Source organism: Pongo abelii, chromosome 15, assembly GCF_028885655.2.
Source record: "Pongo abelii isolate AG06213 chromosome 15, NHGRI_mPonAbe1-v2.0_pri, whole genome shotgun sequence".
Lineage (NCBI taxonomy): Eukaryota > Metazoa > Chordata > Mammalia > Primates > Hominidae > Pongo > Pongo abelii.
In genome coordinates this window covers 96,335,085-96,362,090 of record NC_072000.2, presented here as the reverse complement: position 1 = coordinate 96,362,090, position 27,006 = coordinate 96,335,085, and the positions used below count along the sequence as shown (strand labels likewise).

General features: G+C 36.7%; 1 protein-coding gene across 5 annotated transcripts in view; it reads left to right on the top strand.

The window, feature by feature from the left end:
* Positions 1-20,281, top strand: part of TRIP11 (thyroid hormone receptor interactor 11) — a 71,697-nt gene extending 51,416 nt beyond the window's left edge. For all 5 annotated transcript variants that reach the window (XM_024231352.3, XM_024231353.3, XM_063715705.1 and 2 more), the window contains 5 exons: positions 13,623-13,704; positions 14,493-14,607; positions 15,038-15,154; positions 16,945-17,089; positions 19,902-20,281. In XM_024231352.3, the coding sequence (XP_024087120.3) occupies positions 13,623-13,704; positions 14,493-14,607; positions 15,038-15,154; positions 16,945-17,089; positions 19,902-20,122 (680 nt within the window). In that variant the 3' untranslated portion in view covers positions 20,123-20,281. The remainder of the gene's footprint in view (positions 1-13,622; positions 13,705-14,492; positions 14,608-15,037; positions 15,155-16,944; positions 17,090-19,901) is intronic.
* Positions 20,282-27,006: the final 6,725 nt, after the last annotated feature.

Sequence of the window (27,006 nt, the reverse complement as noted above, 5' to 3'; positions counted from 1 at the left end):
TTCCCCCACTACAATACTGATATTAAATCAAATGTAGTCTTCTGTCATAAATTGGCATAGTTGAGTGAGACCAACTTCATTGATGTGTGACTTCCATTTGTATCTTCCCTGACTGATTTGCTTCAATTTAAGTATGGTCCTAGTGAAACCAGAGTCATTAAGTTGGCCCTGGCTGTCCAGTTAGTTTTCCTGGATGTTGAGGCAGTGCCATTGCATTGGCTGTCACCCTGTTGACCATCAGAGGGGTTGATTGGACTGATTTGACTTTTTATGGATATGATTTCTCCCTTATCAGTTCACGTGCATCTTGCCTAAAGCCATCTGATCTGTTAGAGAAGGCAGAATTCTCAAAAGAGTAACTTTCTGTAGAATGAATGTCTGGGTATAGCTAGATTTTTATTATTGTAGATGGTGTTTTACCACAGGTGCATCTTGTATTTTTTGATGTTTATAAGGTGTCTCATATGCCCTGTCCATTCCCTAAGGTATGTCCTATGCTTAGGATTATTAATTGGTTCAGTGATCAGGTGGCTTACAGGGCTTTGTTGAATCCAACAGCTGACAAAGATGGCATATCCTCATTTCATCTCTGATTTAGAGGCAACCAGGAAGTCAAAACTATTCTAGGGCTGCATTTAGTAGGTAATGATTCAAGGTTATTGGAAAGGTGATAACGGAGCCTAGAAATGCATCAACTTTAGATGTCTAGGTTAGGCACAATAGTAACAAGGCATGTAGTTAAGAAATACATACCACCTAACATGAAATTAGAAATAAGCAAAAATAGAAGGAGATGGTACAGCAGAGGAGCTGTCAACAACAGAAGCAGTGACTTAGACACTAGGGAGGCAAGCCGGCAGGAACCACTGATGCATGGACACCAAAGGACAAGCCAAAGTAAGCTGGCCTAAATCCAGCAGGAGACAGGAGAGGGGAGATTTTTAGGAATACAAAGAAAAAAAGATAGATGTGAAGTAATTGTCCTCAAAATGACTTGATTCTGAGGCAAGTTACTGCCCAACCAAAAGTCTTCTACCTTGTAAGACTTGGCCAGGCTAGGATCTCTAAATCTAGTAGAGGGCCTGGAAATGGGCAGCAAGGAAACAATTATATATTGAGTGTCTATTATGGACATTTGACATAATATTTATGTATTTAGTCTTCTCATCATTTACTTTTTATAAGCATCTCTAAAATAAGTGGTATTATCCATTTTATAGATTAAAGAGGCAAGATTTGAACTCCGATCTTTTTACCTATTACCATAATTCATGGTCTTACCATGTTATTGTAGCCCTATCAGGAAAATGGTTATTTATAGTCTGACTTGTATTTTGTTCTGTATATCTCCAATTTCCCTTGAAAATATGGTAGCATCTTCTGTATTGTGCCCTAACGTTGAAATGGTTGCCTTTACCAAGAGCAGTATTTATTTAGAAAACAGTCTAGTTAGATCGAATGCCAGTGCAACTACAGCATTATCTGGAAGACATATGGGCAACTGAAAGGAGACACACTGGGAATTGATAATCTTCGGGTTGGGCTAGACTAATGGAGGTGAAACAGCAATGTTGTGAACCAGCTCATTGCTTTGTGACAACTCAGTGCTATATGTTATGCGACTATAATGTCTAAGGCCACATCCTTTTTTAGACACCTACCTGAGTAATTCCCAATAGTTGACGGTAAATTTAAAATTCTATAATTTATTGTAGTTAATAAATATTATCAGAGTTCTTGAAATACAGGTTGAGCATCCCTAATCCAAAGTCTGAAATGCTCCAAAGTCTAAAACTTTTTGAATGCTGACATGATGCTCAAATGAAATGCTTATTGGAGCATTTTGGATTTTGGATTTTTGGATTAGGGATGCTCAGCCAGTAGTACTATAATGTAGCTATTTCAAAGTCTGAAAAATCCGAAATCTGAAACACTTCTGGTTCCAAGCATTTTGGGTAAGAGATACTCAACCTGCATTTAGTACTTGTTCAGACACTCATTTAAGCCCCCACTAGTAGAATATTTTCAGATGTTCTTGATTATAGATGATGAAGCTTAGGTGGAAAATACTAATATTCATTGTAAATGTATACAAACTTTGGATTCATTTTGTGGAATCAGTATTAGCTACAGAGAAAGCTCTGATTATGCTTGTATAACTGGTATTTGAAAGGGCAGGCAAGAGGCCAGTGTTGGACAGACAGGAAGGGGTGTAAAGAGACAGTTGGTTCTGTTATGTCTGTAAGTCATTCTTGCCATTTACAGCTCTTCTTAACAATCTGTTTCCTTATATTACCTAAGTGCTTTAATATCACTTTTATATCTCTAAATACAAATGCAATTTTGTTTTCTCAAAGCTGCACTCTTGATTCGATATAAACAAAACTTTGATTAGCTCACTTGTTTCAGAAGAATCACTGTATATTTTCTCTCCTAGATCATTAAGTACTTTAAATGTTGATTGATGTTGTAATACTGTACTTTATTTTTAACACAAAACTTGGCCAGACAGCAAAAATATTTGCCAGGAGAAACAATTTTGAAAAAGACAGATTGCCTTTTGTTGGAAGAAAGTATATGGAGACTTGAATTGTAAAGGCAAAGTATTGTTTTACTTCTAAGCATCTGTAGACTAATGATTAGTTAATACACAGTTTCAGCATTTAAACAATATTAGGAAGCTCACTTTTAAAAGTATTTTATTCCAAATGGTTGATTATGTTATTGCTACCAGAGATGAGATGATTCAGTCTGGTCAAACATATGAAAAAGAGAGCTGTTGCAAATAACGCCAATATTGAAACAGTAGACTGTTGATAATTTCAGTCATTTCTTAGAGTATGTATGTGCATCTGTGCTTATGAATTAAGAGTATTTTTGGGCCTTGTGTGAAAAGTATGAAGATAGATGCTTATCAAGCACTAAGTATTTAATGAGAACCAATTGCTTGGCTTCCCATTAGGTGCTATATGAGGTACTAGATAGTATCCCTTTTCCAAGGAGTTTAGCTAAGGAAATGACACATCATGTAGCTACCCCGTAGGTTAGTAATTGAAGACAGTGGTGCACAACAGTGATCATAAGACAGGGCATATTTAGTTCCTCCAGAATCCCATTAAGGGTCAGGCAACATTCCATGGAGAAAAGGAACTTGAGTAGAGACATAAACCAGTAGTAGGGAACTGTTTAAATCTTTCTCCGTGTCTCCCTCCCCCTCTATCCCTCTTCCTGGGAAAGTAACGAAGAAAATAAATCCTACGATCCTAAGAGTACTATAGTTTAATAGACAGTGTTGGTTGTTAAAAGAATTACTGCTATCCTTCCTTTTAAAAAATTATTCTTTCAGCATTTTACCTGAAAGTGTTCTTCAATACAGTTCCAGAGACTTCACATGCCATCCCATATCCAAACTCAATACAGTGGCCTATGAAGCGCATATGACAGTGGTTTTCATTAACTACTCTGAGCTGATCAGAGTTTAGAATTCCATGGAATTGTTATTGATGAGAAATTATACACCTGTGACTGAACCATTAAAATGTGTTATCTTGCTATATTTGTGGCCAATTTGACATTTTCCTTTCCTTCTTGTTCTCTACCATCATCCTTGACATAAATTCCTGCTAAATGAAAGTGATTTGGCCAGGCATGGTGGCTCACACCTGTAATCCCCGCACTTTGGGAGGCCAAGGTGGGTGGATCACCTGAGGTCAGGAGTTTGAGACCAGCCTGGCCAACATGGTGAAACCCCGTCTCTACTAAAAATATAAAAATTAGCCAGGCATGATGGCTCATGCCTGTAGTCCCAGCTTCTTGGGAGGCTGAGCCACAAGAATTGCCTGAACCTGGGAGGTGGAGGTTGCAGTAATCGAGATCACGCCACTGCACTCCAGCCTGGGCAACAGAGTGAAACTTGGTCTCAAAAAGAAAAAAGAAAAGAAAAAAAAATGATTGGATAAATTGAAATAAAAAGCACAAGATATTGTTATTTTGATAACTGTGATTCAGAAAGGTGGTGAATTTTATGGTGTGCAAAGAAAAGTGAGTTTTCATAAGCAATACAAATTTAGTTCTAACATCAGGAAGATCTTTTGGTCTGTCTGCTAGTTTATACCTGTATCTGAAAGGGCAGCATGACTGATTTTTTTTTTAAGAAGGTTGAATGACTACTTTTAAAAGTCTCCTATGAGTTGAGAATGGAAAATTTCCTTAGACCATTTTTTAAAAGAAAATTTAGAAGAGTGTATAAAATGAGTCCCAGTAAAACTTACTGTAATATGAAGCATAAAAACATGTTTTAAAACTACAGATATAAAAGAAGCTTAAAATGTTTTTCATGGAACTACCTTTACGGTGCTGGATGGTAAAGTTTTTATTTTAAATAAAGACATTCCGTTTTCCAGGACATGATTTATACAAGAAAACATATAATGTCCTGTTGAACATAGGCCAAATACATTCCCAGACGCTTTGTTACCCAAACCTTTTGAGGGATTTCTTTATAGATGTTTTTGGCAGAAGTGGTGATTTTAGAGGAAACATATAAGAAGTACCAGATGCAGTTTTCTGAATTGCCATAAATGGTTAAAAAATTATTTTGATGATATAAACATCTGGGTATACTAGACAATGCCAAAATATGAGTTAAGAAAAAAGTGTATGTCAATTAGGTAAATAATTAAACCTTTTTCAACTGAACTGTATTTTAGAAATTGCAGTTTTAAAAAAATTCCTCTAAGTTTAAAGGGAAAAGTAAATGATATAGCAATAAGAATGTTTTGAGTTAATGTGTTTTTGTGTCCTTACCCTGATTTCTTTATGTATGGATAAGTACATAATTCAGAACATAAATTGTTCTTTTTGTCCAGTGTTCTGTTCTTTGCAGATATTCTTTTTTCCCAGAGAAAATCAATCATTATTTGACTTATTTCTCAAATATTCATTGTTTATTTGCTGTGTGCTAAGCACTGCAGTAAGACTAAAGATATAAAGACAGGAGACAAGGGTCCTGCCTTCAGGAGGTTTACAGTCAGGCAGGAAGGGAAGATGACATGCATCAAATACGTGAAACAAATGGTTTAGAAAGGAAAGAGCCATCCTTTGTACTTGGTGTTGGTAGCATGGAAGGGTAGAAAAGGTTAGTGAAGGGCTCAGTTGAAATTACTTGAATGGTGAGTAGATATAGCTAAGAAGGCAGAGAGTTGGGGAAACGTGTTCTAGACAGAGGGAGGAATTCCTGTGAAACTGTGTGGCATAATCTGGAAACTGGCTGAAGATACAGTTGGCTAGTAATGACCAAGGGTGCTGGGTATGTGTGCCTATGTATGTGTTGGAGTGGAATGCTGAGAAGATGGAGGTAGAAGTGGGTTGCCGTGTGGAAATAAGAATCTCTTAGTATGGATCACAAACACAAATTGTAAACTGAGGCCATGGTGATAATACAAAAGAGCACATGAAACTAGGTAGAGACTGATCATTTGAAGAGTGTTTCTTATGGAGGCAGCAGATTCTCAGCTCTGCCCAGCTGCTGCCATGCAGGAATGTGGGCCCAGTGTTGCCATGTCTTCAGATCTTTGAAGAGACCCTGGAAATCTGCATTTTTTTCATGAAATATCCCATTAAAAAATTAATTTCAACTTGTGGATTCAAGGGTATCTGTACAGGGTTACCTGTACAGGTTTATTACTGCTTGACACTGAGGTTTGGGGTACAAATGATCTCGTCACCCAGGTAGTGAGCATAGTTTGTTTTTCAGCCCTTCTCCCCCTCTCCCTCTTCCCCTTCTGGTATCTCCAGTGTCTGCTGTTCCCATCTTTATGTCCATATGTACCCAATGTGTGGCTCCTGCCTGAAAGTAAGAAAGTGTGTAACACTTTTAAAATTAAATATATATTCTGTCTCACATGCCAGAGGAATAACAATTAAATATATAACCACTCATAATATTTACTCTTTTTTAAAAAAATTAGTTCTGTTTCAATATGGAGAAATATAGTTCAGATTATCTGAATTCATAATAAAGGGTTAAGGGAAGAGAATGGTGAGGAAAAATAAATTTGATTTGGTTATATTAAAAATATTTATATAAAATCAAGTGTACATAGTAACTCTGGTGAATAATCCAAATTTGGTCTACAAATAATCCAGTAGACCTCAACCAATCACAGATTCTGATCTAGTGGAATTCAGATTAATGAAGTTATACTGTATTAATAAAATTCTTTTCCTGTGAGTTCATTGCTAAGAAGTAGAAGTTTATTTTTATTTTTAAGAGGCAGGGTCTTTTTTTTTTTTTTTTTTTTTTTGGTAGAGACAGTCTGTCTATGTTGCTCAGGCTGGTCTTGAACTCCTGGCATCAAATGATCCTTCTGCCTTGGCTTCCCAAGGTGCTAGGATTACAATAGGCGTGAGCAACTGGGCCTGGCCTAGAATTTTAAAAGATACTTTTCACTCAGCAATGAACAATTATGATTATGGGACAACAAAACATTTACCATATACTTTAGACCTTCAAATTCTGTGTTGGATACAGTTGAAAATAATTGAGTTAAAAGACAAAGCAGGGCTGGGCACGGTGGCCCGTGCCTGTAATCCCAGCACTTTGGGAGGCCGAGGCAGATGGATCACTTGAAGTCAGGAGTTGGAGACCAGCTTGGCCAACATGGTGAAACCCTGTTTCTACTAAAAATACAAAAAAATTAGCCAGGTGTGGTGGCGCATGCCTGTGATCCCAGCTACCCAGCAGGCTGAGGCGCAAGAATCGCTTGAACCTGGGAGGCATAGGTTGCAGTGAGCAGAGGGTGTGCCACTGCACTACAGCCTGGGTGACAGAGCGAGACTCTGTCTAAAAAAACAACAACAAAAAAGACAAAACAGATGCTTATAAAGCTTAACCTCAAATTGCAAATAGTATAATATCTTTTAAAAATACATTATTTGGGCCGGGTGCGGTGGCTGACACCCGTAATCCCAGCACTTTGGGAGGCTGAGGTGGGTGGATCACTTGAGGTCAGGAGTTCAAGACCAGCCTGGCCAACATGGAGAAACCCTGTCTCTACTAAAAATACAAAAATTAGCCAGGCGTGGTGGCAGGCGCCTGTAATCCCAGCTACTCGCGAGACCGAGGCAGGAGAATTGCTTGAACCTGGGAGGTGGAGGTTGCAGTGAGCTGGGGCGCCACTGTACTCCAGCCTGGGTGACAGAGTAAGACTCTGTCTCCAAAAAAAAAAAAAAAAAAGTATATATATACATATATATATATAAATGTATATATACATTTATATAAATGTGTATATATACATATATATAAATGTGTATATATACATATATATAAATGTATATATACATATATAAATGTATATATATACATATATAAATATATATATAAAATTTGATGTTAAAAGTGATCTTGTATAACTTGAAATTCTGTAATAAAAAAGATCTAATTTCTAGCTTTTGCTTTGATTATATTTAATTAAATTAAGAGGTTAAATTTCCTTATTAGGTTTAATATTGTATCAGATTTAAATATGTTTTTAAGGTATCCAGATGCAGATAAGACACCAGATGCAATTCATTTATTGACATATATATGTATATATTTGTGAAATCATCTTTCTAACATTTTTTTCTTCCTTCTGTTGACTCCTTGGCCTCAAAGATGACAAACATGCAAAATGGAGTGGGGAAAGCCTCACAAAATGTTAACATTAAACAGAGTAATATATGTGATACTGATTCAGGCTAGATTGAAATATGAACTTTTTAGTTATTTTAAGAAATTGGATGATAAGTACTAATGCTTTATATAGCACTTTACTATTTAGAAAAGTCACATTTGATCATTCAGTTGATTCTATCAAATCCTTTGAGATAAGCATGTTCATTTTACAAAATAGGCAACAAAGGCTGGCCCTGGTGATAGGACCATGATTCATATCCACTTCTGACTCTCAAGTTCTGTGTTCCTTTTTTTTCTCAGTCAGGTGACTGTTCAGTAAATCTGACTTGGATCTTGCCTACAGGAGCTTAGTCATGAAATAGCCAAATGACTTTGTAAGCAGTATAATTCATTTTAAGATGTAGTATGATTCATTTTAAGATGTTCTCTGAAGGCAGCATTGTAGTGTACTGTCATTAATTACAAATGAAATGTAAAATTATGATGTGCCGATTTGTTGCAATCAATTACATTTTATGTTCAATTTTTATTTTAAACCAAATGTTGAAGACCATGGCACCATGTCCAAGTGTTCCAGAGAAGAGACTCTGATATGGCAAGTTTTACTATGTCACAGATGTAGAGTAACTCTTTCTCCAAACTAGACTAAATCTCAGTTGCTTTATTGCTGAACTTTTCAAGTGCCCCCCTCCACCTTTTTTTTTTTAACTTCCAAAAAATTATTTTGGCATGTGAGATTATTTCACAGAAATATTTTATTTGGCTTAAAACTGATTTCTAATAACCATATTTTCCCTGCCCATATAAATACAGTTCTGATTTCAAATTGTGGTTTGCATTAGAGTTCAGTTTTTGTAGAGAAATATTCAGAATCTCTGATGGGAGGAAAATAAGGGTGCCTGAAGAAAAAGAGGCATCTGTAGGGACCTTTGTAGTAGGTGTTTAACTTTCTTTTCCTTTCCAGACCCCTCATAGTTAATACCATCCTTCTAGCACCGTCCCTTAAATTCTGAGTTTTTCCCCCTAGACTCAAATATCAGAATACATTCAAACTACTGCTTGAGTTTGCAACAGCCCTTTGCATTCCACATCACATTAGCTCAGGGACAAACTGTATGTTCTGATAGTGAGTTTAGGAAATTTTAACCCTGTCATTTTCGCCTTAAGGATGTTTTGACTCTGCCTTTCTGAATACAGAGACTTTAATAAAAACCATACCAATCTTAGTAAGTTTTCATCAAGAAAGTATTTTTGATTTGGACTTCTACGCAGTTTGATTTCTTGATCAGTTTTTCATAGAGCAAAGTTAAAATTTTCTACTTTATTTACTAAAATTTTTATCAGGCTCAGCTCTGCTTTGTGAATTTTACTCTGAAGATGTCTGTCATTTCACTTTCTCTCTCTCTTTTTTTTTTTTTTTTTTTGGAGACAGGGTCTTGCTCTGTTGTCCAGGCCGGAGTGCAGTGGCACAATCTGAGGTCACTTCAATATCTGCCTCCTGGGCTCAGGCGATCCTCCCGCCTCAGCCTCCTAAGTAACTGGAATTGCAGGTTCATGCCGCCACACCCAGCTAATTTTTGTAATTCTTGTAGAGACAGGGTTCTGCTATGTTGCCCAGGCTGGTCTCAAACTGCTGAGCTCAAGCAATATGCTTACGTTGGCCTCGCAAAGCACTGGGATTACAAGCGTGAGCCACTGCACCCAGCCTCTCTTTTTAAAATAAGAGATAGTATAGAGTAGTGTTATATCCTGGTTATGTTCTAAAAGCAGTACTGTCCAGTAGGAATATACTATGAGCCACGTGTAATTTTAAATTTTTTAGTGGCCATGTTAAAACAGTAAAAAGTTATAGGTGAAATTGTTTGATAATATGTTTTATATAGGGACAGGCACAGTGGCTCACACTTGTAATCCCAACATTTTGGAAGGCTATGGCAGGAGAATTACTTGAACGCAGGAGTTTGAGATGAGCCCAGGCAACATCGTGAGGCCCCATCTCTACAAAAAATTAGAAATTAGCTGGTTGTGGTGGTGCACACTGGTAATCTCAACTATTTCCTGAGGCTGAGGCAGGAGGATGGCTTGACCCCAGGAGTTTGAGACTGCAGTGAGCTGTGATCATGCCACAGCCTGGGCAACAGAGCGAGACCCTGTCTCAAATATATATGCACACACATATATTTTATATATAACCCAGTATAACCAAATTATTATATAGACATGTAATCAATATACAAATTATTAATTTTAGAGGAAAGTAGGTAGGAGAAGGGAAATCTCAGAGAAAGGGAAGGTGGGGGTTGGGGGTAGGGTAGCTAAGCTTGACCTCTGTTTCTCTGCTATCTTTCTGTAGCCTTGGGGAGGAATGGAGGAGGAAGGAGGAGAAGACCATGCCCATCTTTACTCTGTCTCCTACTTTAGTTTGTGAGTGGGACGGTTAAGTCAAAACAGTGATGAGAGATTAACTTATTTGCTGAGTTCTATTTACATTCAGAATATAGTGCTAGAAAAGGCCCAGATAACACCATGTGCTAGTAGTATACATGTGCACATTAGGAATCTAAAGTGTCTTTTACTGACTCAGACTTTAATAATAGTCCTGTCCACCCCCCACCTTTTCACCCTCTCTCTCCCCTTCTCTCTCTCCCTCTCTCGTCCAAGTTTAAATTCCTTACTGGAAAGACAGGAAAGGAAAAGTTTGTAGTAGATTTTCCAAATACAAACCTTGCTTTTATAATATGGTTATGGCAACCATCTCTATTTTGGTAAAATTGGCCTATTATATGAATGACATTTTGCAAGTTAGATTTTTGCAATTTAGGAAAACCACAAGCCATCGTAAACAGTTAAATGAGACATTTTATGTATGAATTTAGTACGATAAATCGGAATTTTGGGCATTGTGCAGAAGCATTGTACAGAGCAGAATGAAAACATAAAGCAAACAGACCTGGCCTAATCTGTAAGGCTCAAAGGAAATTCTTTAAGAAAGTGAGTTGGAAACAGAGACATGAAAGGTGAATAGGAGTTAATAGTCAGTCCTGATGGAAAAGAGCTTTTCAGGCAGGAAAAAAAAAAAGAAAAGAATGACAAAACATTTGCAGAATTCTTACAGTGGGAATTTAGAGTCTAGAAATATACCATACATTTATGGTCAATTGATTTCCAACAAGGGTGCCAAAAGAATAGTTTGTTCACCATATAATGCTGGAACAAGTGGATATCCATGTGCAAAAGAATGAAGTTGGACCCCTACCTCACACCATGCACAAAAATTAACTCAAAATGAATAGTAGACCTAAATTTTATAATTAAAACTATAAAACGCTTAAAACATAGGTGTTGGGTTAGGTATAGTTTCTTAGATATGAAACCAAAAGCACAAGCAACAAAAGAAAAAGTACATTGGACTTCATAAAAATGGAAAACTTTGTGTTTCAAAAGATATCATCAAGAAAGTGAGATGACAACTCACAGAATGGGGAAAACATGTTTGTAAGTCATATCTGATAACAGAACTTGTATCCAGCTACTACTAGGAAAATGCAGCATAATTCAAAGGAAAAGGTTTGTGGCAGAGTCTAGCGTTTGGATGTGAATGTTTCTAGATAGAGCTCTCCTCTTTATTTCTTTCAGAACAAAAACTTATAATCTAGCTTAAAATTACTGAGTATCTCTTTCAGCTCAAACTATTCGTTTCTGGCATAACAGGTGTAAACTCCATGTTTGACTGAGAGTTCCTTAGTCCAGAAATCCTTGCCCTGTGGCATGGCTGAATTTAGGAACAGGGTATCTCCTGTTGTAATTCTAGACTTTGCCTTTAATACTGCTTAAATTCCAACTATTCCACCAAGATTTTATGGATTTTGCTTCCTTTTTAAATAATAATTTAAAAATAAAATAGTCCAGGCATCCTTCTAAGTCAGTCATAAGCTATAGTATCTTGATTTGTATATTAGAGCCGATTACCTGAAGTATATTTTGCAATTTCCTTACCCCCATAATAGTTTCTCCTATCCGCTGCATCCTGAGCCATGGTCTTAGTTGTGTTAGATACACTTCTTACTCAGCTCACCAAAAACAGAGTCTGGCCAGGAAAATAGAAAAAGGAAAATATTAAAGTCCTTTCCACTTCCTCCCGTTAATAAGAGTGGCTCTGGAAATGTTTCATGCAAGGAGGCAGTGATGAAAATCTCTTCTTTGCTATTAAGCTTTTATTTTTTTTTTTTATTTTTTTTTTGTAATATGTTTTATTAAAACTATTTTTAATACAGAACTCATAGAGGTTAACATACAAAATTTCTTCACATGTATGTACTGATCTGATTCCTAGCTTCTTTTTTTTTTTTTTTTTTTGTTTGTTTTTCTTTTTTTTTTTTTTATTTTCTTTTTTTTTTTCTTTTATTATTATTATTATTATTATCATTATTATACTTTAGGTTTTATGGTACATGTGCGCAATGTGCAGGTAAGTTACATATGTATACATGTGCCATGCTGGTGCGCTGCACCCACCAACTCGTCATCTAGCATTAGGTATATCTCCCAATGCTATCCCTCCCCCCTCCCCCCACCCCACAACAGTCCCCAAAGTGTGATGTTCCCCTTCCTGTGTCCATGTGTTCTCATTGTTCAATTCCCACCTATGAGTGAGAATATGCGGTGTTTGGTTTTTTGTTCTTGCGATAGTTTACTGAGAATGATGATTTCCAGTTTCATCCATGTCCCTACAAAGGACGTGAACTCATCATTTTTTATGGCTGCATAGTATTCCATGGTGTATATGTGCCACATTTTCTTAATCCAGTCTATCATTGCTGGACATTTGGGTTGGTTCCAAGTCTTTGCTATTGTGAATAATGCGGCAATAAACATACGTGTGCATGTGTCTTTATAGCAGCATGATTTATAGTCCTTTGGGTATATACCCAGTAATGGGATGGCTGGGTCGAATGGAATTTCTAGTTCTAGATCCCTGAGGAATCGCCACACTGACTTCCACAAAGGTTGAACTAGTTTACAGTCCCACCAACAGTGTAAAAGTGTTCCTATTTCTCCACATCCTCTCCAGCACCTGTTGTTTCCTGACTTTTTAATGATTGCCATTCTAACTGGTGTGAGATGGTATCTCATTGTGGTTTTGATTTGCATTTCTCTGATGGCCAGTGATGGTGAGCATTTTTTCATGTGTTTTTTGGCTGCATAAATGTCTTCTTTTGAGAAGTGTCTGTTCATGTCCTTCGCCCACTTTTTGATGGGGTTGTTTGTTTTTTTCTTGTAAATTTGTTGGAGTTCATTGTAGATTCTGGATATTAGCCCTTTGTCAGATGAGTAGGTTGCGAAAATTTTCTCCCATTTTGTAGGTTGCCTGTTCACTCTGATGGTAGTTTCCTTTGCTGTGCAGAAGCTCTTTAGTTTAATTAGATCCCATTTGTCAATTTTGGCTTTTGTTGCCATTGCTTTTGGTGTTTTAGACATGAAGTCCTTGCCCATGCCTATGTCCTGAATGGTAATGCCTAGGTTTTCTTCTAGGGTTTTTATGGTTTTAGGTCTAACATTTAAGTCTTTAATCCATCTTGAATTGATTTTTGTATAAGGTGTAAGGAAGGGATCCAGTTTCAGCTTTCTACATATGGCTAGCCAGTTTTCCCAGCACCATAGAGGATGAAAACGTTTCTTGGTTTTTCAGTATTGTATTACAGAGTTGATTACTTTCTTGGGAGTAAACCATAGGAATTAATGCACTCTGGCTTTTAGAGGATTTCTATATGAGAGCCTAGTTCCCTGGACCAAAGAAGAGATAGAAGTTATTGAATATTCCCAATTAGAATAAATGTATATATTCAGAGGTTATGATAAAGATCTCATAAATTTCATTATATAGTCATCCAGACTATTTTAATCAGTTAATGGCTATCTTTATTCACATATTTTACAACAGATGAGCTCCGACAAGAAATGCTGGATGATGTACAAAAGAAATTGATGAACTTAGCAAACAGCTCAGAAGGAAAAGTAGACAAGTATGCTTTTTGCTTTTAATGTTTGTATATTTTGTGGAAATCACTTTTATGGTTAAAAAAAAACTTCTAAATGTAGATGTTTATATGTGATTAAATTTTTCAAAAACCTTTTTTCCCCTTACTCTTAGTGAGGAAGGATGCAGCTTTAATGAGGAGTCAGCAGAATCACTTACCTTCTTTTATTTTTAATGTAGATTTTTTTCCAGCTCATTCTTTTTCTTAAAACCATCACCTCAGTAAGAAGTACTTAGAAAATAAAAAGTTTATTTTTACCATTCTTTTTTGCTTCTTTTACTGTCCTTAAATGAACATGATCTTGCTCAAATGTATTAGATCTGAAACCTCAGTATATATGCAACACTAGCTCATTTAATATTTTTTAAATGTATATATTATTAGTAAATTTTTAATAAATTTGGATTGGGAAATATAAGCATAACATTAAATACAACAATCATCACCATTTAAGTTTCTGCTTCAGGTGAACATTAGCCCAGTCAGGAGCTTGGAATTACTAAGGAGGCGCCACCTCAGTCAGTTACTGGGTGGCTAGTAAGTGAGGTTTTAAAAGGTATACATTTTGGGATGTTTGAAATATTCTTTTTTATTTTATTTTGTTTGAAATATTAGACTTGTCAAGATTTTTTAAAGATACTTTAAAATATTTTGTTTAGACTTTTTATAAGTAAATATTTAATTGTTTAATATAATTAAATATTTCTATGCTTAGTGTTTGGTTGCACTTAATGTTGAGTTCACTTGAGCTGTTTCTGCCTTTATTTTCATAGAGTCCTAATGAGAAACCTCTTCATTGGTCATTTCCACACACCGAAAAATCAGCGTCATGAAGTGTTACGGTTAATGGGGAGCATCCTGGGCGTCAGAAGGGAGGAGATGGAGCAGGTGACTGGACGATGAAAGCCATCTGAACACATTCGTAATCCAGATAGTGGCTTTGTAGACAATTACTACCTTTTACTGTATGTAACTTTTACTGAGTGTAATTTTCTCAGTGTGGAAATGGAATTACTTCATACAACATTGAAGAGGCAGATTTGTTCAATATGTATGATATTAGTTTAAATGTTTTGTAACTTACAAACTACTCATATCAGGATGCTGAAATATTGAAATATCCCCAAACTTTCATTTGAGATGGTGCTTGGGATGGCATTTTATTGTATTTGTAGTCTCTATCAGTAGGAAACATTTACTAGGACTTGAACTTGAAAAGCATGCTTTACAACTATCAGAAATTATGTAAAAGTAGTCCTTGTTTTGTTTTTTTTTTCTTGTACTGATAATATTTGTCTGTTTTAAAATAATCTTTCAGTTGTTTCATGACGATCAGGGCGGTGTTACCAGGTGGATGACTGGGTGGCTTGGAGGAGGATCAAAAAGTGTTCCCAATACACCTTTGAGACCAAATCAGCAATCTGTGCTTAATAGTGTAAGAACCAATTTTATTCTTGCTTAAGGTGAATAGTAAAATGACTGTATATTACATTCATTAGCAAAGAATCAGATTTCTTTTTTAAATTATTTTATACAACCCTTTTATTTTGAAGTTGCAGAAACTGACTTCCAGAGAGGTGATTAAGCTTAAGGATAACAAGCCAGTTTTCATAATTTTATTGCATATAGGTTTTATTTTAACTCTATATGGTGCTTTTATTTTTCAGAATATTAACTTTTCCTTTGTACTTGATCATACTGCCATAGGCAGTCTTGCTACTAAATTATAGTAGCAAGATAGAGGATTTATTTTATTCGTCTATGTATGTTCCAAATCGTTGAGCCAGTGAATACTTACTGAGTACCTGCTGTGAACTAGACTGTTCTAAGCATTGAGGATGCAGCTGCAAACTGGATAGAAAAGGTGCCTCCCCTCATAAAACTTAGATTCTCGAAGGAGGAGGCAGTTAATAAACATGAAAACACAGTGCCTGATATGTTGTAGGCTCTAGATGAATATTAATTGAATTGAGTAGTATTATCAGTTAGAATGTGGAGTTTCTTTCTCTTAGCTTTTGTTTTGTTTTGTTTTTTGAGACAGAGTCTCGCTCTGTCGCCCAGGCTGGAGTGCAGTGGCGCGATCTCGGCTTACTGCAGTCTCGGCCTCCTGGGTTCAGGCAGTTCTCCTGCCTCAGTCTCCCGAGTAGCTGGGATAACGGGCGCCCGCCACCACGACCAGCTAATTTTTGTATTTTTAGTAGAGACTGGGTTTCACCATGTTGGCCAGGCTGGTCTTGAACTCCTGACCTCGTGATCCGCCCGCCTCAGCCTCCCAAAGCGCTGGGGTTACAGGCGTGAGCCACTGTGCTCAGCCTCTCTTAGTTTTTTAATAAAGAGGACACAGAGGTGACTTATCCAGAGATGGTTAAAGATAAAACCCTATTTTACTTGGCTGGCATAAAATTTAATTTAAAGGAAAGGTCTACTTGGCTGGCATAAAATTTAATTTAAAGGAAAGGTCTACACTACATTATTTTAATCTGACAATGTTATTGGTGATCTTTTGCTATTATATTCATCGGTTGGACCTGACTAGAAAATTATGTCTAATGTGCGTTTTCCTTTCATATAATTTTTTATGTTTGTGTTAATAGTTATTAAAATGATCAGATTCATTAAGTGCTATTCATTGATGGCAAGAAAAATAAGTATTATCAGTTGGCTAATTCTGACCATGAGGTGTTAGAAGTGAGTGTTACCATCAGACTATTGATTAAATTGTTAAATTTTTGTAATGATGATCATCTATCTAAAGTGCTAGTATTTTAGGCCAGGTGTGGTGGCTCACGCCTGTAATCCCCGCACTTTGGGAGGCCAAGGTGGGTGGATCACAAGTTCAGAAGTCGAGACCAGCCTAACCAACATGGTGAAACTCCGTCTCTGCTAAAAATGCAAAAATTAGCCAGGCGTGGTGGCACGCACCTGTAATCCTAGCTACTCAGGAGGCTGAGGCGGGAGAATCGCTTGAACCTGGGAGGCGGAGGTTGCAGTGAGCCGAGATAGTGCCATTGCACTCCAGCCTGGGCGACAGAGCGAGACTCCGTCTCAAAAAAAAAAAAAAAAGTGCTAGTATTTTCAATTGTTCATAAAGCTGATTTGTAAAAAAATTATTCAAGTGGCATGATTAATTTTTAATATTTAATTAGAAAAGCTGGTACCTTTCCTTAGTTGTAGTGAATATAACTTAATTATCTAGCCTAATATAACCAAAATATTTTTTCTTAGTCTTTTTCAGAACTTTTTGTTAAATTTCTAGAAACAGAATCTCATCCATCCATTCCACCACCAAAGCTTTCTGTTCATGATATGAAACCTCTGGATTCACCAGGAAGAAGAAAACGAGATACAAATGCGCCAGAAAGTTTTAAAGGTAAAACTAGAGATTTAATTTTTCTATAATTTAAGAATTGAATGTTTAATGTATGGTTATGTTTCACAGTGATATTAACTAAATTTTTAGTGTTTTTGAAAATGTGTAATCAGGACTTCCAGAATTCCAATAAGGCATCAGGCTTTTGCTTCATATATTCTTGTAGCAATCTGAATTTAATTGACTTAGATTAATTTAAATGGTAAGAAATATCTTCCCTTTGTATATCAGAATAATTCTTCTGTCTGCCTAACGAGCTATGAATTATTCCTCTGGAAGTGATGGGGAACTGCTTACATCTTTCTTGGCCACCTGCTTTCCTTTTTCACTAATGGTGGTTCTTGCTAATCTGAGTTAGATGTGTAGTTTATAGTTTGAGAAGGGTTTTTCTCCTTTGAAAATTTAAGTGCTACACTCAGTAACCAAACATTGGCATGTTAATATATATAAGTGCAGTTTAACAAACTGACTTGAGACTCCAAGAATGTAGAAAGCACTCTTCTATGTTGAAAGATCTGCCTAGAGCGGATGGTTGGTGGTTGTTAATGTGTACATATTCTTCTGTCCCACTAAATTGTAAGGGTTTTATTTATGTTCATATCATATATACTGGCATGCAAGAAAATTTATCAAATTGAAATTGAATTATAATCTGTTGGACTATAAACAAATTCTTTATTGGAAGAGCTCTTTTCTGAAATCTTCATATTTTAATATAGACTAACATGTTTACTAATTGGACTGTAAAGGTATATGTTATTATACACTCATTTATATCACACATCAGATGCTTAAATTTGGATAAAATAATAAAGAATTTATATTCTGAAATTTTTAAAACTTCTGTTGTTTAGACAAATATTTCTGTTTTTCTGAACTTGTATAGGAAGGGAAAGTAGTAAAATTTATCGGTCCTTTAGGTAGTAGTTTTGCCTGCTAAATTTAGTGAAAAGTCATAACTTTATCTAAGAGGTGTAGACTATACTGAAAACAGTTTTTCTTTTACACTAGGTTGTAGCATCTTGAAACAGATTCCCAAATTCATTATGGCAGGCTCTTTCCCTCCCTCTCTTCCCTTTCCCTTCTTTTCCCACCCTTCCTTTCCCTTTTCTTCCCTTCTCCTTCTTTATTCTCCCTCCCTCTCCCTCCTTTCCCCTTCTTTTCTCTCACTTTTCTTCCTCTTTCCTACCTTTCCCCTTTATTTTATCAAGTCCAGTGCCCAGCTTGATTTGTATTGATAGGATACAAAAGCTGGTGATGGCTTGGGTTGATATAGGCTTTGCATGAAGAAAGCAAGCTTAATCTTTAATCTTGAATTTGGGAGTGTGTCAGAGCTCACTAGGTAGCACCAGAAGCTTGCCCAGAGTTTGGAAAGTTGTCATGCATAGGAAAGTACGGCTTGGGAACCCTAAGAGTGCTCAATGATAAGCAGATTTGACGAATTTGTCTTAGTGCTTTCTTTGCTTTAGGAGGTCTTTTTTATTTGAGTTTCCCATTACTGAAGTGGGCACCTTCAAAGAATTGCTTGTCTTACCATTGAAGTTGTCAGAGATCTTGGGCATTAAAGCAGAATCTGTCCACTAAGACATTAGGAATTTACCTATTCCAATAAAAAGGAATTGTATTAGCCCAACTTCATAGAAAAATAATCCAATCAAGATTGTTTTCAAACCTTTGACTGCCTAAAAGATGATCAGGTAAGGTATGTATATATTGTTTTTTCTTCTGGTAAATATTAATTCAACTGTTATCATTGTAATATGGGTTTGTTTTTCTTTATTATAATTATTTGTGGAGAACGTAACTCCTCAAGCCTTTCATTATTCAGGTGGGTAAGTAAAGAGTTTGCCTTGCAACATAGATGACACCATTTAAAAAGCTGTTGTTATGGTAAATGAAGTTCATCAGTTACATAACTGGTATTTAAGTATAAAACAAGAGTTTTAATGTGTTTAATAAGGTATTAGATAAGCATACAAATATTCTTCTCTTGCCTTTTCTTTCCCTATTCGTTCCTCTTATTCCTTATCCTCTTTCATCCTCCTGCATTTCATAGACCCTGCTTGTGGGATCCAGAACCCAGCAGCATATGAATTAAATTTACTTGGGGGCCAGATCTCTGAACTTAAAACACATGTATAGCATTGTTTTTTATCAGAAAATGTTTTGAATTACCAAGAGTGAACATTAGTCAGATTTTAGCCATACAAATTAGTATTTGTGTTTAGGAATTGAGGCCTGTTTGTGCTTTCATTTTTTTTTTTTTAATTTTAATTTTTTGTTTTTGAGATGGAGCTTCGCTCTTGTCACCCAGGCTGGAGTGCAGTTGTGCGATCTCCAGTCACTGCAACCTCCGCCTCCTAGGTTCAAGTGATTCTCCAGCCTCAGCCTCCCAAGTAGCTGGGATTACGGGCACCCGCCACCACGCCCAGCTAATTTTTTATTTTGTGTTCTTAGTAGAGACGGCGTTTCACCATGTTGGCCAGGCTGGTCTCAAACTCCTGACCTCAGGTGATCCGCCCACCTCGGCCTCCCAAAGTGCTGGAGTTACAGGCGTGAGCCACTGCACCTGGCTGCGTTTTCATTTTGAATAAAGAACAGTCCAAAAAGATGTGCTGGATGCCAGTGTTATTACCATCAAGGGAGAATTTTTAAGTTGATAAGTGATATATTGATTATTTTTATTTATCTATGCTAATCAATTTAACAATATTACACAGATAACTTTATGCTATTACTTATATTCAGAGAGTTATTTCATTTTGACTTCGTTGTGAAAGATAGGAGACTAAATCCATATTTTATTCTTTAGATACAGCAGAATCCAGGTCTGGTAGAAGAACAGATGTAAATCCGTTTTTGGCTCCTCGCTCGGCAGCTGTGCCTCTTATTAACCCAGGTGGACTTGGACCTGGTGGGCCCGGGCATCTTCTTCTGAAACCCATCTCAGATGTTTTGCCCACATTTACACCTTTGCCAGCGTTACCTGACAACAGCGCTGGAGTTGTGCTGAAAGACCTTTTAAAGCAATAGATGATTCTCAAGCCAGAGACAATCTAGCACTTTAAAGAAACCATGAACACTATATGTATGTACTTTATCACAAAGTGGCCTTTGGGGAAAAAGTCATGTATTTGTTTGCAGTTATGCTTTCTCTGAATTTAATAAAAATATTCCTAATGCTTTTAGAAACTGCAGGTGTCAGGAGCAAGTGTTTGCTATATAATCTGCTTTATTCCTTCTGATTTGACCTAATTTAAGCTAGGAACATTTAATTTATCTTTTACCTTAATTTACAAAAATACACAGACAAAAACACTAGTAGCTATATGGCAGCTTTTTATTTCCTTTTGTGATTTCCAAGCTCATTTAAGCTAGAGATTGTGGTTTATCAAGAGATTTTTTGTTTTGTTTTGTTTTTTAAATGAAGAATAAAAAAATACTAGTAGTGGCTTCTATGCATAGTGCAGAAAGTTGATTTGAAGCATATATTGATCATCTTTAGAGGACTTTATGGAGACAGGCCAACAAGATTGTTGCTGGAAGGTCATAGGTTCCCTGAGGTGAAGTATGTATTTGGTCCTGTGCAATATTATCATGTGTGTAGATTCTTTTTTTGTTTGTTTTAAATAGAGATGGGGTCTCACTATGTTGCCAGGCTGGCCTCGAACTCCTGGGCTCAAGTGATCCTCCCACCTCATCCTCCCAAAGTGCTGGGATTACAGGCATGAGCCACCGCGCCTGGTCCTGTGTGTAGATTCATGTGATTACCGCCACAGGCAAGACACGGAAGACTTCCATTACAAGCACTCCCCGTGTTGCCCTCTCATCATTGCCACCTCTCTCCCTGGCCCTCTGCTTAATCCCTGACAACCACTTATTGTTCTCCATCTCAGTCATTTTGTTATTTTGAGAATGTTATATAAATGGAATCAATATATACCCTCTTGAGACTGGCTTTTTTTCACTCAGCATAAGTCCCTTGAGATCCATCCAAGGTTTTGGATGTATCACTAGTTTGTTCCTTTTTATTGTTGAGCATATAGTGCAGATATATCACTTAGTTTTAACAGCTAAGGTATCTATTTAAAGATATCATCTTAAAACTAAATGTTTCTTTACTCAAATTCATGCAACTTTCATATAAGCATTAAACCATACAGCTGCATCTACATAAGTATAGTTAGCAAAATCACTGAACATGCCGCTTCCTGCCTCCGTCTGCGGTGTTGATATATGAGGTACAGCAATCCGAGAGTCAACTGTTCTCATCATGGGGCCACTGAGGGCAGTGAAATCACTTTGATAGCACCAGTACCCAGATGTTTGAAACTTAAGAAAGTATTTCTTTAATTTTTCATAAACCCATCATAAAAAAAAATCCCAACTTGAAACTTAACTGTATCTGGATGTTCATATTTTTATTAGTTGTTGAAGTTGTACATTTAAAAAGATATTTCTTGCAAATTTTGTAAATTTCTATATGCTTTTAAAATAGAAACATTTGTATAATAAGGAAGGATGAAAATAAAACAAATTCAAATATGTGAATAGTCCTGGCTGAGGCCAGAACTAAATTTGGTTATTTGCAAGTTTTACTGTGATTAACTGTACTTTCTGATGTATTTGGAAGACTGGAAGTCTTAATTCCATGTTGATGGGTGAAACTTGTTTTTCTGAAAAATGAAGTAACTGAGAATGCTGCTTCAGAATGTCTTGTATCTCCTTAGATAACTAATTTATATTGCCATTCTTTATTTACTATACTTTAAAGGAAGTTGTCATACAAGTTCTATATTAGAACTGTCAAACTGCCTCTTGGTTTTTGCCTATTATTATTTCTCTGTGAGTTGTTACTCCTTGGTTTTTATATGCTCCTAACAAAGATACTTTCACTGACTATCCTACATTATTTGCTGCTTGCCATTGAAATTTCATTTCAGTGTGGAGAAATGAAATACTAGTTTCTAAGTTAAAAAAAAAAAAAGACACATGGTCCTTTATTTTTAAGAAATAGAATATGTAAAAAGTTTTCTCTTTTAATTTGAAAAAGAGATGCATGGTTGGTATTTAAGTAGTATGTCATCATGTTTGAAATGCCTTTTGTGACATTTTTGAGCATTTCCTTCTCTGACCAAAACAACTTGTCCCCTTCTCATCCCATGGTTTAACATAAGTTTAAAAGCTGTTGTGGGTGGATTGCATAGCTAAACATCACAGAGTATGATATTAAATGGCTGCTATTTAAATAACTATGTGACCTTGTCCTAAAGCTATAATACTGGCTGGGCGCGGTGGCTCACGCCTGTAATCCCAGAACTTTGGGAGGGCAAGGCGGGCGGATCACCTGAGGTCAGGAGTTCAAGACCAGCCTGGCCAACATGGTGAAACCCCATCTCTACTAAAAATACAAAAATTAGTTGGGCATTGGTGGCAGGCGCCTATAATCCCAGCTACTCAGGAGGCTGAGGCAGGAGAATTGCTTGAACCCGGGAAGTGGAAGTTGCAGTTAGCCACCACTCCACTGCACTCCAGCCTGAGGCGACAGAGCGAGACTCCGTCTCAAAAAAAAAAAAAAAAAACTATAGTACCTAATGTTTTCATTGTGTCATTGAAACTATAGCTGACTGGTATGTATACTAAGTGTTCGTTGATCTAAACCAGATATAAGTCATCGCCTTTTCTGAAACTTAGTTGTGTCAGAGATGAACCACCTGCTCACTGAACCGTCTTAGTAACCAGACAGTGATGAAGCATATAATTCTAATGTTGGCAATACGACATTGCTAACAGTGCGTTTAACTGCAATATTTTAACTACAGTAATTTTTCTGTTTATTTCTCTATCCACTCAGTAGAATTTGTGGTTGAATTCCACCTTCGCTGCCATAGTTTTTTACCACATTCCTAATGGTTTTCAACCTCTATACTGTAGTAGAAAATTCATCTAACTACTGAATTTAATTTTAGCATAATACTGGATCAAATTGTTTGAATTTTCATTCCTGTCATTTTTTATTTTTAAAAAATGAAACAAAACTAAACAAAACCCTAGGAAAAAAAGGAATGGCTTCTTTCCAACTAGCCAATTAAAACGTCCAGTATCTCCCCAAATAAAGCCTTAGGTTTCTTTTAACCTCTTAATGGTTAATTGAAAAGAGTACAGAAACTATCAAAATACTTATCGAATCAATGGGGGGAAAAGCTATGTCTTCAGGGACAGTAGAGTGATGAGAATTTTTTAGAAAACACTATTATGCATCAAACTTAAAAGCATTTGAACCTGATTTTTAAAGATAATGAAGTTTTCCACATATCGAAGTATTCAAAACATCTTCCATCAACAAAAATTTTAAGTTTTGTAAATATCAAGTAAGTATAGATGATATTTATTTTATATATTCCTATGGAAAAAAATGCTACTTTAATGTTCTGACATTTGTGATTATGCTAGTCTTTACTTTTTAACTTATTAAAAAGTTAAGTACTTATTAAGGTTTCTCTATGTAAAACAATTTAAATTGTCTTTTGATTTTTAGGGAAATATCTAAATGTGGGAAATTTCCAACGCAACCTTAATATTAGGTTGTGTTATTTATAGAGCTAAAGTTAGTGCATTTTTGAATTTCTCAGGAGCACTGCAAGGCAAAAAAAAATACTCCAAATAAAAATGATATATGTAAGTTGGCAATGTCTTCAGTCACAATAAAAAAAATTTTTAGCAAACAGCTGCTGACTTTTTCTTTAGAAATGACTTACACATGTTGTTTGTAGCAGTAGTTGATTAACTACTGAAGCTAATGTCTTTATTCACCGGATGTCTGCTATTAGGATACTATTTGAGCCTTGGAAATTTTAAGCATTAACAATTTAAAAGATGCTTGAGATTATGTATTTAAAAGAGGATTTTCATACATAATCTCAAGCATAACCTCGTCTCTACAAAAATACAAAAATTAGTCAGGCGTGGTGGCACGTGCCTGTAATCCCAGCTACTCGGGAGGCTGAGGTAGAAGAATTGCTTGAACCTGGGAGGTGGGGGTTGCATTGAGCCGAGATCGCGCCATTGCACTCCAGCCTGGGTGATAGAGGGAGACTCTTTGTCCCAAAAAAAAGATGAAAAAAAAGAGGATCTGAGCGGTTTTAACCAGCCTTTTTTGTTTTTTTTTTTTTCCTTCAGAGGGTATTGTACATCATTGGCCTCTGGTCCTTTTGCAAGATAATCAGTATGTCTTCATTTTTTCTTAGATATGGATCTTGAGTGCTTCTAGTGGTTCATATGATGACAATACTGGAAGGATCATGGCTTTTAAAGTTGACAGCATGATTCGAGTACTGATTTTGACCCTTTCTGTGTGACCTGTCACAGAATTACCTTGACTATGGGTCTTATTTTTCTCGTCTCTGAAATGAGCTGACACCTACCTAGTAAATCCCATGGAGTTGTTAGGATCAAATGACACATTCATTCACAATGTTTATTAACGAATAAATGTGCCACTTAACAGAAATGCCTTCTGAAGTCCAAAATTCTATACAGATGTTAAAAGTTTATCACTGTCGAAGGGTAGATAAGAATGTCAGGGAGTTACTGAAGCCAAGAGTTCTTTCCGAAAGGTAAGGAGAGGTCAGTGCATGAAATGCCTGCTGCTGCGAGGGCTGGAGAGGTAAGTTTTAAGAAGACTGTGCGGACTTGAGGACCAGAAGGTGTTTGTTGCCTTTGACTAGATCTGTGTAGATGGAGTAGTAGGAACAGAGCCTCATTGTTGAGTGGGCAGGGAGCAAGTGGAGATAGTGTTTGTAGGCAACTCTGCTGAGAAACCAGATTGCAGAGGGGGAAGAGGGCATGAGTAGGAGAGGAAAGTGGGGGTGGAAGGAGAGTTGTTTGAAGCTGAGAGACTTGAGCTTATGGTAAATGCTTATGGTGAGGACACGATTAGATGGAGAGGCTGAAGAGTATAGAGAAAAGAGTTCCTGAGAAAGGGAAACAGGATCGGAGCACAGTTTTGAAGGGATTGGCCTTAGATGGGAAGGACCCCTTTATTGGGGCTGGCACTATGGAAGAGAGGGGAGATGTAGATGTGGGGGGATTTGGGTGGGGGAAGTTGCGGGAATTTTTCTCTGCAGTTGAAGAGGAGCTTATCTGCTAAAAACAAGGGGAGTAGGGCTTGGGGCTTGAGAAATTCACAGGAGGGAGAGACAGACACATGTCCAGATTACTAAAGAAGTACGAGAAATGCTTGGGGGGCTCATGCCAAGCGCTAGGGGCCCTGAGATGGGCCTGGCAGACCGATGGGAGGAGGGGGAGTGGTTGTTCAGCAAATCTTGAAAGAAACAGCATTTGAGCACCTAGGAAGGAAGCAAGCTAGGAAATGAAATGTCACGTAAAAGCCTAATGGTTCTTGCCCTAACCAATTCTACTGGAATACAAAATGTCACTAATCAGAACCTTGTTTTCCTGCCCTTGGGACTTAGGTCATGTGAATAATGGTGTAGCTGAGGGTTTTATAGCATGTTATTGTCATAATTTAGTACATCCAGTAAATTAATAATCCACTATAATTATAACAATATTTGTCTTGAAGATAAAGAAAAATTCAAAAATGTCCCTGAGAGAAAAATGTAAAAATGTTTAAAAAATGGATCACTTAGGGCAAATATTTGAACCTTTAGTTGGTTTTTGTCTTAGCTCCTAAAATGGAATCTTCCTGTATATCAGTCTTTTAGCCTTTCTGGGGTTAAGAGAGCAATAATTTGCACTGTAGTGATATTTTAACTGTGATAATTTTCAGCTGTGACTATTTTTACACGAGTAATCTTTTCAGCTCTAACATTCTTTGACTTCATTGAATTATTTTTGACCCTAAAAATTAAATCTCAATGATTTGAAAATATTTGACTGCGAACTTTTAATATAAGAGTTTGGTAAAGTTGTTTTGTAAGTGTCCGTGGACTCTTAAAAAGGTAAGATACATCATTTCTTTCTGTAAAATGTAAGGCACTTAGATGTTGAAGGATATCATCCTGTGAGTTTTCCTCACACGATGAGTCAGTCTCAAGCCCTTGGTAACCCATGTGTAAACGGGAACGTACTGTACTCGAAATGTGTACATTTCCCAAAGGACAAGTTTCCCACCCCCAGATGGTGAAGGGAGACATGAATTTTTTAAGAATTAGAAAATATATATTTGCTTCTTATTTCCTCTTCATCTGTTTAGATGTATTTAAAAAACTGTGGTGTCATCTGTGAGTCAACACATAAATCCCTTTACCTAAGGATCACTTTACTAAAGGTATATTCAGACACTCTCTGAGTAAAAAGACGGTGGTGGTGATAAACTTACAAGATCTAATGAGGTAAGATTTATTTTTGAAAATTTATATGGACTGCTTAGTTTTTGAAATGTTTTGGAATCATTTTAAAGTCTTCTCCCTAAAGCGTTCCCATGCCACGTGCACATGTACTCCGAGGGTAGTCTCAGCTGCCTGCATTCAACCTGTACTGCTCTCGTCAGCATTGCGCTCAGCAACTTGGTAGCTCCTGTGTTGAAAAATATGATGACCGCAAAAATCAATTCTTCATAAAATTGCTACTTGAGGAATTAAGACTTTTTTTCTGAGTCTTTCCACTTTTTTCCCCCTTTAGACATCAGCATTACTTGCTGAAAATAAATTTCACCCCGATGTCTTTTTTTTTTTTTTTTTTTTTTTTTTTTTTGAGGCGGAGTCTGACTCTGTTGCCCAGGCTGGAGTGCAGTGGCGCCATCTTGGCTCACTGCAAGCTCTGCCTCCCGGGCTCAAGCGATTCTCCTGCCTCAGCCTCCGAGTAGCTGGGATTACAGGTGTGCGCCACCATGCCTGGCTAATTTTTGTATTTTTAGTAGAGACGGGGTTTCACTATGTTGGCCAGGCTGATCT